We start from the raw sequence: 13,399 nt of genomic DNA, 5'->3' as shown, positions 1-13,399 counted from the left end.
ATTATTGTTATTGCTGTTTGCACTTTCACATCGTTTTTGTTCAATAATGTGTCAAATTAATCATTTAATTTTGTGTTAAATCGTATTCTATATTGTGCTTTGGCTTGAAATTATTGTATCAAATAAATCAATAATTTAGCCATTCTAAGTATTAAGAATTCATATATCAATATCATATTTGAAAAACTGAAACAAATAATACATAATATTTTAATTGTGTTTTTCAATATTAATGTGAAAAATATTTTTAATGTAAATGATATATATATATGAATATATATATGAATATATATATATATATATATATATATATATATATATATATATATATATATATATATATATATATATATATATATATATATATATATATATATATATATATATATATACTCCCTTGATGCTGCTGATTATGGCACCGTGTGACTATGCAGAGCATTGCCACTGGGCAAACAAATGGCCAAATAGATGGTCCAGAATATGCTACTGTAGTGACTTAAGTCATTCACAAGTAGTATGAGGAGGTTCTTTGTGTGCACCAGATCATTACATTTCACCATGTCAATAATTGATGGTCTGCTACTGTGGGGTAAGGCTTTATCAGGCCACTCCTGCCAGCTGCATGGGTGTGTACTCCACTGCTGTTTGTTTCTTCACCACCATCCAGCACACACAGCGTCTGCATCGGGAGACGCTAGGTCTCCAGCTGTGGGTGAGGCTACATCCTCGATGGGGAGTCTCACCAGTCTGATTCACCCTCACTATTTGAACGTTTACAGATGTGCGCGAACCCCGCCACTCAGACTCTTGTAAGAGATGAGCATGCATCTTTTCTTATTACTGTTGTGAGTGCTCTGCTCCTAGACACTCTTAAGCATTAACAAAATTCGCTACGATTGTGTTACTACTACAACTACCCCACTATAATTTAGGAATGGAGAGCCAAATGTTCAGAAAGTGTAAAACAAGTCACTACTTAAATGGATGCTGTAGAGACTGCTTTAGGAGGCTCTCTGCTCACATGAGAGGATTTTGGATCGCTTCTGACAGTTACGTAAACAGTCAATGGCCCGATTAAAGATGGGAATGACCAGTGCTGAACCGCAGCCAGTATGTAGAGAGCATCTCTGTGTGGGCCACATTCACATCAGAGCTCTTAACCCAGCAAGAATACAAACACTAATGTGTAAATGTATGGCAGCACTGTCCATTACAAATGTTCAACTGTATCTTTCTGGCTTAAAACATTGTTTTAGATCACTGGCATATTCTGTGTTTATTGTAGGCGTGTGCATGGTGGCAAGAGGGGGATGTGACAATCTAAGGGAAATGGGCTAAACTATACTACAGTTTAAACTATAGGCCTTCTAAAATCTAATGCAAGTGTTGTATGTATTTCGGCAGTGCAAAAAATGTGCAGACCATCATTGCGTACTAAACCATTAAAGAGATTATTTTTTTGTCTCAGTCACAGCAACAGCATTAACGGCAACCCAGACTCTGAATGCAAAGTGCAAACCTACCACAATATAGTAGTTCAAAGTCCATTATGTTCACATTCTTACTGTGATTTGTTGTCCTTAACCTTGTCATTTCCTCATATCGTTGAATGCTCTTGCAGATTGCAAATCATCGATTTTGTCACCCCACCTTCAAAAAAATCAGGATGTGGTGCTGCGATCTTAAGAAGCTCATAAATTGTCACCGTCATCTCCCACTTATCCATTTCCATGTCGTGGGGGCAGCAACCTCAGCAAAGAGGCCCAGACAGCTCTCTCCTGCCACTTTCACCGGGCCTTCTAGGAGAATCCGCAGCCCAGCTAAGAGATATAATCCCTTCCCTTCAGCGTGTTCTGGCTAAACGTGAGACTCATCATAGTTGGACATGCCTGAAACACCTCCCGAGGGAGGCGCCCAGGGGGCATCCTCACAAGATGCCTGAACCACCTCAGCTGGCTCCACTCGACATAGAGGAGCCACAGCTTTACTCTGAATCCCTCCCAGACTCTATATCTAAATCTGAGCCCAACCACCCCACTGAAACTCCTTTTGGACATTACCCAAAATTCATGGCCATAGGTGAGCGTAGGAACATAGATCTTGTAAATCAAGAGCTCCGCCTTACCGGTAAACTCTCTCTTCACCATGACGGATTGGTTAAACTCTGCAACGTTGTGGATGCCACTCCAATATGCCTTTTGATCTCACAGTCCAATCTACCCCCACTTGTGAACAAGATCCCAAGGTAGTTATTAAACTCCTCCACCTGGGAGTAGACACCCCCACATTCCATGTCCCAAAAGTCAGTTCCCACAACCAAGGATTGGACTGCCAAGGGCCTGGTCTTGGTCTGACACAGGGGTCAACAGACACCGATATTTATAGTACCCAGTATTCATTATTTTTGGTTTTATCACGCAAACTATAAAGGTGTTATTCTTAGTATGTTATATGTTTGATTATAAATAACTGAAATACAGAATACTTTTCTAACAGCCATTCTGTGGCACGGTAAGCATGTGAATTGTTGTTTTGGAGTTTTTTTTATTGGAAAACATTGATTAAATTCTTATTTGCTACACCAGCAAATTGCTGGACTTTGTTTCTTAACTTTGTTTGAGCTTTACAAATCCCACAGCAATGCCAGTCACATCTCAAAGGAAGCATTCCTAGATTTACATTCTAAATGCCTGATGTGCTGGTGCTTTTCCCAGAGTGGAGTTGTCCAGTAGAACAGGCCTAAATGATGGAAGCCCACAATATAATACAAAGTGAACCAGTGCCAGACACAGCTTGTTAAACAAAATAATATGTGTAAGACTGTTGAAATGTCTGGTTCCCACCAACATTCACGGTACTCAGGGAACAATATCACCAGAGTAATGCATAGCTGGTTCCACTCAAGTCTTTTATGAGTTTACTAATAGAATGTGAAAAAAAATCCTGTAAAATTCGATTGTATTTAGTAATTGAATACAGTTTGGAAACCTCTGTCCTTCAATTTCTTTTTTTCTTTTTGAAAAATCTCCATTTAATAGAATATTAAATTTCACTGAATATGCCATTGCTTCAGTCCAGACTGACCATTAATCCATCAGCCGGTAGCACCCATAGGTCCAATTCTAATTAACTACGTGTTCCTGCCTAGACAGGTGAGCAAGCAGCAGAGAAACTGTGATGTCATGCTGAAATTTGTGAGGTGTGATTTAGAGTTGTTTTGTGGGATAGCGCTGCGGGTGGTCTAATGACATGCTTGCAAATGTATTCCACTTGAGAAAGTATTCTTCTCCCTGTGTTAGGAGAGAGCAATTTGCACTTTCTAGACATTTATTGATAGTCATGACTAAATTGTTACAGAACCTCAATGCAGGCAATTTTTTTGGAAAGGCCAGAAAAAGCAATGCTTTATAGTCAATGCGGGTGTTCCAAGATTTGACCCCATTAATAATCTGGAATAGCCTCACGTGGAAGAAGGCTTTAACCCACACACTCTTTGCCTTTGTTTTAGCCTGCTCACGTTTTGGGGGTTTTAGACGGAAGGAGAAACATGCATTGTGACACCCTGCTCCGTTTCCTGTGAACTATTTTGTTCTTGCACAAATATGCCAAACATGCTCAGTTTGTGTTTTAGTAGCAAGGACTGTGTAGTTAACTCCTGTTTCTAATGAACTGCTTTGACCTAAATAATTGAAATCTCCTGAATTATTATTAAGGGAAATTTAAGCCTTTTAGTGGGTTGAGTAATCATGTCACACCGCTTATTTTCTGCATTTTTCTCTCTCTCTCTCTCTCTCGGTACAGGGAAAAACTGGCCGTGGCTCGCATGCAGAGGGAAGTTGCGCGGAGCGAGAGTGAGGGAACAATGGTAAAGTACCCTAGAGTGGCTTGTCTGCAACATCTGCACATGCACCCGCAAGTCAGTCACATGGTGCCTGCTCATCATCTTGTTTTGTAGGAGACAATTATGGAAATTAAATGATCTAGAAAGATTACAGGCAGATTAATGCTAAACGAAGCTATGCATCTGAGGATTTTACAAGGTAAAACCCCAAACTATGTGATGCGTTGGCGTTTAGTTGATGTCTAACCACAGTCTGCCTTTGATTTGCTGACACGAAAGCAGAATTCCTTAAGAAAAATGCATATGCTGTAGTAGACTTATGTTCAAGTCTTTATATATATATATATATATATATATATATATATATATATATATATATATATATATATATATTCATGGCCTTTAGAGTCACGTGGACTGTTCATATTGGCTCTTTCAAGCTTTTTCCTCTACACAAATTATATAAAATGGTTACTTGTCCCTCCAAATTTATAGCCCTGTCACGGCCTCTGATTCCTCACCGTGTACATACACTCATTTTATATGAGCACACACAGCAATTCTTTGTGCTGAATCTGTGTCATTGCCTCCTCCTGTAACACTAACCTCGCCGACTTCCGCCAAGGAAAACATGTCATTGGGCATGGAGGAGCAGCTCACTCTCCACTGGGAGCACAACATGCCAAATTTTGTCTTTGAAGGAGTGTGTGTGAGTGGATGTGTGTGTATTGTAGGCGTGTGCATGTTGGCAAGAGGGGGATGAGTTATCTTTATGAGACAGGAGCTGGTAGGGGGGGTATCACTAAGCTCCATTTGAAATTGGGATTATCCCAGTTGGAGTCCCCTCACGCTCCCTTTTTGTCTCTTTCTGGCATTCCTGGGAGGCATCGCAGCTCCAAACTAAAAGAGAGAGGGGAAAAAAGCTGCATGGAGATGATAATAACTGCCGAAACGTTGCTGGTTGGTTTATAAAAAGTGGAAACCAGCAGCGACTTGTGAGGATGCCCACTTTCATGCTTGGGCTAAACCCCCCGTCTTCCTTGGTCAAGTAAAGGAGATTAAACAGTAAAGGATATGTGATGCTTCTCTATGGGAAGCGGGTCCCAGACAGAGGAGTCATCTACCTGCATGTCTCTGCATGGAGACTTCACTGTTAGGAACACAGCATGCAGGTTGGTGCAAGCCACAGGTCTCTTGTGCAAAATAACACAACTGAAGCGCATTAACAACCTAGTTTACAGTCAGTGTTGCGATTTCATTGGAGCTCCTGTTGGGTAACACGACAACTTTTGTACTGCACCACTCTGAGTTTATGGATCTTTTGGGAGAATGACTTGAAACCTATTGAACAATTTGCAGGTGTCAAGCCGCAAACTTTATCGTCACACTGTTGCAATTTGTTATTAGTTCAGCTGGAACTTCTTCACCATCTGGACACCAAAATTTAAATCTCAGACAAGAAAAACAGAAGCGTTTGACAGAGGTCAGATTTGATCGTGTGGGGTCTCCTTCCCAAAGCCTCATCTGCTCTGAGACGTATTGCTCATTAATGGACTCGTCGCCATTTGAAGTTCCGTCTGGAATTCTTCCCAAAGGCGTGGTGCCGGGCAGGGCCAAACTCGTTTAATACCATGCTCTCCGTCCTTTCGGGGAGGGGGCAGGATGCTGGGTTTCCTGTCAGCCTCAAAACACACGTCCACATGCAGACCCATAAAGAGTGCGTTACATGCTCTGCTGAGGGGGCGGGGCTCTCCATTAAAAAGGCATTTGGACTGTTAGCTAAGATTATGGGCACTGGAAACGGCTGTATAAACAACATGTGAAAATAAACCATCTCCGCTTCGGGAGCTTTATTTTTCTTTGAGGTCTGTGGACGCTCACTGACACGTTAGCCAAAAAAGATAGAACGTATTCACGGAGGTGTTACTGTCAAAATTTAGCTTGATCTTTGAGGCTGAGCTTGACTAAACAGAAAAACACTGTATAAGGAAAGCAAAAAAATAGAGCAATCATCGAAAATGTTTCATTTCAAACTTCCTTGTCTTTTAAGTGCGTGAAATTAATGATATGCGTACGTTTGCAAATCTTCGGCACCATGGTAAAAGCTTGATTTTTTTTCAAATACAAAACTTTTAGTTGCTATTAATTGTGATAGACATCTAGTAATCCATTTTAACTGTTTAAATGGGCTTTATGTCTTTCGCTATCAATGGCAGCAAACATATTCCAATTAGATTAGATATTTTGGTGTTTGAAGATCATAACATTAAGGGGGATTATCAATGATAATAACAGAGGAAATCCCAGGGTTCCAGTCAATTGGCCCCTCTCCCTTATACAAACAAATATAATTTACATCAATGTATCAGAAAGATTAAATATTGGTTATTATCGTCATACGATACGGTAGTGAGCAGTTTTCACCTCTTACATCTTATTCATTCTCAATAAGTGGAGGCTACATATTCAACTCCATTATTGTCGTTTTAAGTTTCATAGAAGTCTCAGGCTCCGATTTTCTTGGTTTGCTTCAGTAACCTTTTTCCACAGCAGTCATTCTAACGTTTCAAGACAATCAATAGGGAAGATGCGGGATGTTGAACATTAAATACAAAATCTAAAATAGAGCTGAGTTAAGTTAGTGTGACATCAATGTAACCAGTTAATACTATGTGGTTTGTACTAATTAAATGAGAGTTGACAACATGATTAACGACCATTCCATTAATCTCTAAACTACATTGACAGCACCGCAAAGATGAAAATCTTGCGTTGAGCTGATAACGAAACGCCTGACAGGGCTTCTTGGTACTCGCAGAGTATTTCTGACAGCCATAGCCTGAATGTGTGACAGTGTAGCCTTCTGTGCGTGCAAAATGGAAAGGAAAGAGGAAGGGGGGCATTGGTCTCAGGTGCTGTCTTTGCACATGGGGCTTATCGTCCACGTCCAGCGGGGCTCAGCTTGCCTCCCCCTGGAACACATTGACCTGACCGATGACAGCCAGGTAGAAATTGGTGCTGCACAACATCCCGCTCAACCACTAGATTGACTAAATGTCCCAGAGTGCATGGCAAGGGCAGCTGAGATAGGATGAAGCAATACTAAATAAATGCTAATTGATTATTGAATTGATGATATCTTAGAGATGGAGTTAGTTAGATGCATCCCAAAAAGTCAACATCCAATTTATTTTTTTGTTTGTATTTATTTCAATTTAAATATTGAGACATGTACCATTGTTCTGTGATAGAATAGTTTTTTTTTCATACCGCAGCATAGACAAAACATGGATAAATATAGTGATATAAATAATAAACAGTATATGTAGCATACATACAGCATTCAGACTATTTGGTTTGTTTCATCCTTATAATGCAAGCTATATCTGCTAGTCATGGTTTTAAGTTAGAGCTCAAAATAAAGATAGCTATTGTCGCCGGTTGTTACCTAAAAAAAGACAAGAGATTGAAACTGTAGTTTTAGCTTTGTTCTTCTGTCCACTTCTGGTTTTGTCATATAGGAGAGCATTTTCAGTTTTTTTTCTTTAATTCTACTTCCATCACTATTACTGTGGAAAAAATATTTTAATTTCCTTTTATTATTCTGTAGAGAGCACAATAAAATTGCTCAGACGTATCGTAGATTTTTAGCTTTTAAATATAGCATTAATAATATTTCATGTTGGATTTCTTAACTGCTTCAGATCCTGGGAGTAAGTTACATTTCCTCACTGTGAGATTAATAATGTACAAACTGAACTAATGTATTTAATTAATATCAGGAATACTGGCTCTGAAAATTCTTAGTACCAGCCAATAAAATATGCATGTTTTGTACACTGACTGTGTCAGATATCATTATTATTCTCCAAAATCATTTTTTTATATACTAACATTAATTCATTAAATTTGTTGAGATTGTTTTGCATATTAGATTCTGCGCAGTAGCTGGCATGTATAGTGTTGTGGAACGTACGAGGGAATATGAACTACAATAGGCTCAAATGAAATGTAGATAAATACCAAGATGGAAAACAATAGACTAAAATCGCTGACTGAGATGGTCTCCATAATTACCTACCTTATTTTTAAAGTCGTGGAGCGAAACAGAAGCGCATTTTCCACAATAAACAAGAATAAAACTCTAGCCAGATATTTTGTCTTCGTGCCAGCTAGGCAGCCAAAATCCTTGTTGTACCCTCTTGAATATAGTGTTGCTGATGAGCACACACACATGCACACTGACATGTTTTATTAATGAACGGAGATCCTTTCTTTTGCATTGTGTCCCTGATGTTTGCTTTAGCAACGAGGCAGAGACCCGCTCCAGGCCCTTTGATTAGAATCTGAATAAGGGGGCAAAGGCGCGGGGGTCTGCGTAATGAAGAGATTACTGAACTGCCCCAAAATTCTGCTCGCTTTCAACATGAGGATGTACACACTCACAGACAGACGACAATTGATGGGCAGGCTTGGCCTACTCGTGCACTTAGTCTGATAATGCTGATGTAGCTTTTCCTAAATGGGAACTCCAAGCAGAGACTGAGGTTTCGAAATTAATTTACAGCCCTCCGTGTATCTTTCAGGGCACTCGGATGAGAGGTGGAAGGGGGTGGGGTGCTGTTATGTCTTGTAGTAATTCAGCTCGGATGGGCGCCATTACTTTCTAATGCGGAGCAATTTCAGAAGCAGGGATCATGCTGGACCCTGCTTCAGCTAATACAATTTAAGACTAAATAACAAGCATGCTCTCCAAATGGAATCTACATCCTTTCATTCAATTTTGAACATTGCATGTTCAGACTGATAAATTGATTCATTTTTATCATTAGGAAATGAAGCCCTCTGCGTCTGTGATGGAGGTCAAATATTATCCTCAAAGACCTAATCTGGGTGTATGGAAAATACTGTATATTGCTCAGTAGATAAAAAGCCCTCCTCGGGCCATTTGTGAAATTACTTTTTTTCCATTGCATTTGATATGGTTATTTTACCCACTGTGATGTTTAGGGAGACAGATTTGTTAAAGCCCTTTCTTGGAAATAGCGTACTCTTTAGGCTAAAGCAGATATTACACCTACAAGTCTCATCAAGGATGACAGACTATCAAAGGGTGTTCTTTTATTTTTTTTCTTAATTTAAGTAGAAGAAAAGATACAAAAAAAAACATTGGGGTAGAAATGGTATTAAATATTTCATAGTCAATTTGATCTAATGCTGTGGATTTCTGGACATAAAGATATGGGAATGATGCTTTTAACACCCTTCTGCCTTGTTAGACCGACAAAATTATATATTGAACTAAAGAGTGCCTTTATGGGAACGACTGTATAAATCATGCCTTGTTATTGAGATTCTTGGCAGCAGTTTGTGAGCAGACATGGCTGCTTTAGTCTTAGGCCTTTCACAGGGCCATGTGGGAAACAAAGCAACAAAAGCTACTGTTGCTTGAGGAGTGTGCAACAATACTGTGCACATTACTGCATGAAGAAAAGGGCCTTTGTTTTTTGTGGTATTGTAGCATTGTCACTCTAATCGCCTCTCCACTATTCGTGCTTCTTTTTGTGTCTCTGTGTGGAGTTTTAACTTTTAGGTAAAGGCAATAGAGCTGAACTTTATGCTTCTTTTAAACCTGGATTTATAGCACCCATTAGATTTGACAGGGGAAGCTCTATGTAGTGCAAGGAGCTGTTCCACATACTGTACTGGCCGCGATTTACAAGCATGGCAAGACCCTACACTGGTTTTAATAGCGTCTTGGGTTTTGGTATGTGCACCCTAACAGATTCAACAATAACAAATGTGCGTTTGTGTGTGGAACATTATTTGCTATACAAGATTTGAGCTGGTTGTTTGGTCGTATAGATTGTATAGTTTACCATAAAAAAAGCAACTGCTTAGTTGCCTAATTTACAGAGTTGAATGATTTTGAATGTGTTATATCTCTTTATTCATATTTAGCCACTTGAATAGCATCACAATATGAAAATGTGTTGGTCTACACCACAATCACAATATTCCTTTTAAAAAATGTTGATGCCTCTCTTAATTAGCTTTAATTTCTATATTAATCCTCTTTTAGGACGGCCCTACGGCTAAGTGGTTAGTGTGTTGGCCTCACAGTGGGGCACCCGGGTTCAAATCCAGATCGGTCCACCTGTGTGGAGTTTGCATGTTCTCCCAGGGCCTGCGTGGGTTTTCTACGGGTACTGCGGTTTCCTCCCACATTCCAAAGACATGCATGGTAGGCTTTTTGGACACGCTAAATTAGGTATGAGTGTGAGCGTTAATGGTTGTTTGTCTCCTTGTGCCCTGCGATTGGCTGGCCACAAATTCAGGGTGTACCCCGCTTCTGGCCTGAAGTCAGCTGCGATAGGCTCCATCACCCCCTGCGAACCTAGTGAGGATAAAGCGGTTCAGAAAATAGATGAGATCCTCTTTTATACAGATGTTAAGTCTAAAGACTGAGGGAAAAACATCATGTGTCTACCCTATTTGGCCAGTAGATGTCCCCCTGACACTTTTCTTCGTGCTCCTATAAAATTACAATTGGGTTGAGAAGTGTGTATACTAGAATTGGATTGGATTGGATAACTTTATTCATCCCGTATTCGGGAAATTTTGTTGTCACAGTAGCAAGAGGATGAGGATGCAGGAATAGGAAAGGCATTTTAGACATAGATAGGTAAAAGTGCAATAATAATTAAATTTCATGTTCAAAGTAATAGCAGACCACTGTGACTAACTATATCAATCCACATTTCCAGTATATATTTTTATTGCTCTATGTCAAACAACCAAAACTTTGCATGCTTACTAGTGTGTTTGGGGTCATTGTCTTGTTGAAACATCCATTTCAAAAGCATGTCCTCTTGAGCATCAGGCAACTTGACCACTTCAGATATTTTGACATGTGCAAACTGATCCGTTATCCTTGGTATGCAATAAATAGGCCTGAAAAGAAAAGGAGAAAAAAACACACACACAACAATATCATGATGCTTGCTCCCCCCATGTTACATTGTCTTCTGACAACATATGTTGATGTATGTTATTAAATGTACAATTAAATTTTATTTCTATAATGACAATGCAAAAGTGTTTTTATTACCAATGAAGTGCGTCTCAAAATGAAGCATAGCAGTCGCAAAAACATCACAGCCCTCGACCTAATGAGCAGCTGGTGGTTATAAGTTGGAGCTGGAGAGAGAGAGAGAGAGAAGCGCGGCTGCATCTGAGCCGAAATACCACTGTTTTAAATGATTTCTTCATATCAGCCGGTCAAATGAAAAAAGGGCCGATACCGATATGAATAAAATTCCCAAATATCGTCCCAATATATTGGCCGGCCGATATATGTGTCGATCACAATTTCACACAGACGTTTTCTCACGGTATCAGTACTTTTAGGTAATTCCAGGCTGTCTTCGGTCATCCTGGAGCTGATCATTGGCTGAGCCTTTGCCATTGTGGTTATTCTGCGGTCCATTTTGTTGATTGTCGTCTGGTTTTGTGTTTAATTTTAATTTTTAGAGATCATTTTAGTTGAATAGCATATCATTTTTTGCACCTCTTTATAGGTTTCCACTTTTCAATCAACCTTTGAATCAAAGTAAGTTGTTCTTCTGAACAATGTGTTGAACGACTCATTTTCCTCAGGCTTTCAAGGAGAAAAATGTCTGATGGCTTAACCTTTAAAAAGAGGCCACATGATTCACACTAGTCTGTTTTACATAATTGATGTTCTCACTGATTGAATGCCATACTTCTATTTTTTTAACAAGCCCCTTTCAACAAATTGCCCAATTTGCCCAAAATCCACAGCCTTAACCCTGCACACGTGGGGTCAAAAAGGACCCCAAGGCTCGTCATTCTGAATGTTTGTATTATTCGGTCATGCATCCTCGTATTAAGAGTGTGTATATTATAAGTGACGGGTCCTGTTGGTTTTCTGGTTTTATACTGCACATATTGGTAACTTATTTGTCTTGTTTGCATCTATTCAAGGGTTGCGTGCTAGAGCCTATCCCAGCCAACTATGGGCAACAGGTGGGGGACACCCTGAATTGGTGGCCAGCCAATCGCTGTGCACAATGAGATAACCATTCACACTATGTCGGCACAATTTAGAGTGTTAAAGCAGCCTACCTAGGGTGTTTTGCGGATGTGCAAGGAAAGCCAGAGAAAACCCACACAGACACGGGGAGAACGTGCAAACTCTACACAGGAAGGTGGGAATCCCACCGTGTATGGAACCCTTGATTTCAGAACTGTGAAGCAGACATACTAAACACTCCTTCATCGTGCTGCTTTATTTTCTATTTTGTAAATTATATGAGACACAGCTCGGCACATGAAACATTTTGAAGATGATGGGTGGTGTTAGTTAAGCAAAAAGAGCCTGAAAGTGTTCCCAGCACCAAGCTGAACTAATTCACTAATGCCTTCAATCTCCCAACCAGTGGAATGTCTGTGACTTTGAAGTGTATGTTGAAAATGGTCCTCATTGAGCAACAGATAACGGAGGCCATCAGACAGAAGAATCCAATTAAAGGATGAAGAAAGATTTAATTTCAGACTTGTCTTGAGTGAGAAAGCGGGTGATAAAAAGCCTTATGACACAAAGAGGACTTCACATACAACAAGTCCTTGTTGATTTGTGTTTGCGCTTTGGGCTTCTGTGTCCATATCAAGTCTTATGAGAATATGCATTTCCAAGACAAGCAGGGTACAAAGTCTCCAGAGCAATGAAAGATTGAAGTTGTGATGTAGTTTGACATTTTTGTGAACTTTCTTTGCAAGGAGAAATACAAACCTCTTTGAAAACACCCCGAAGTAGCAACAACTAAGTATTAAATGTCATCATCTTTTACTTTCATGTATTTCTTTGCCAAGAAAATATGTTTTGATCAAAACGGGTTTTGTTTGTGTTCAACTTCAATGTCAACCTAAGTTGTTTTTTTTTCTTCAAAAAAATATTATTTTATCTGTGGACGTTCTTTCAAGATAATATGTATTCCTCCAAATACTACTTTACTTTTGCTGTTAACATCAGATGAATATGAACTACTCAAATCACATTGGCCTTAACCATTACTGCACTTTTAAATGTCTTGTAGGTATGCAGAGGTTAGAAGGGTAATCGATAAAAAGATGTTGAAAAAATGTCAAAGAGCACTGAAAGAAGAACATAAACCTTAAATCAAATCATTTTCATTGAAGTACAGAGCTGAAAAATATAAGATATGGCACCCACTGCTTTTTTTTCATTCATTTTTCTGAACTGCTTATCCTCACAAGGGTGCTGGATCCTATTCCAGCCAACAGCCTTAATCGGTGGCCAGTCAATCGCAGGACACAACGAGGCAGACAACCATTCACGCTTAGATTCATACCTAGGGATGTGGGAGGAAACCGGAGTACCCATAGAAAACCCACACAAGCCCAGGGAGAACACTCAAACTCCACACAGTGAGGATGAAACCCTTGACCCCTGAACTGTGAGGCCAACGCGCTAACCACTCGCCCACCGGGCTACGCAGCGACTGTTAATCTAAT

At 39.7% G+C, this 13,399-nt stretch overlaps 1 protein-coding gene across 6 annotated transcripts in view; it reads left to right on the top strand.

Moving 5' to 3' along the window:
* The window catches only part of LOC144073748 (nck-associated protein 5-like), an 83,568-nt gene that overhangs the window by 32,670 nt on the left and 37,499 nt on the right, over nucleotides 1–13,399 (top strand). For 5 of the 6 annotated variants that reach the window (XM_077599799.1, XM_077599800.1, XM_077599801.1 and 2 more), the window contains one exon: nucleotides 3,802–3,865. The exons of the other annotated variant lie outside the window; for it this stretch is intronic. In XM_077599799.1, coding sequence (XP_077455925.1) covers nucleotides 3,802–3,865 — 64 coding nt within the window. The remainder of the gene's footprint in view (nucleotides 1–3,801; nucleotides 3,866–13,399) is intronic. 6 annotated transcript variants of the gene reach the window in all.

This window comes from Stigmatopora argus, chromosome 1 (assembly GCF_051989625.1).
Source record: "Stigmatopora argus isolate UIUO_Sarg chromosome 1, RoL_Sarg_1.0, whole genome shotgun sequence".
Taxonomy (NCBI): domain Eukaryota; kingdom Metazoa; phylum Chordata; class Actinopteri; order Syngnathiformes; family Syngnathidae; genus Stigmatopora; species Stigmatopora argus.
Note: the sequence above shows the minus strand (reverse complement) of the source record. Positions and strands in the feature narration are given on the sequence as shown.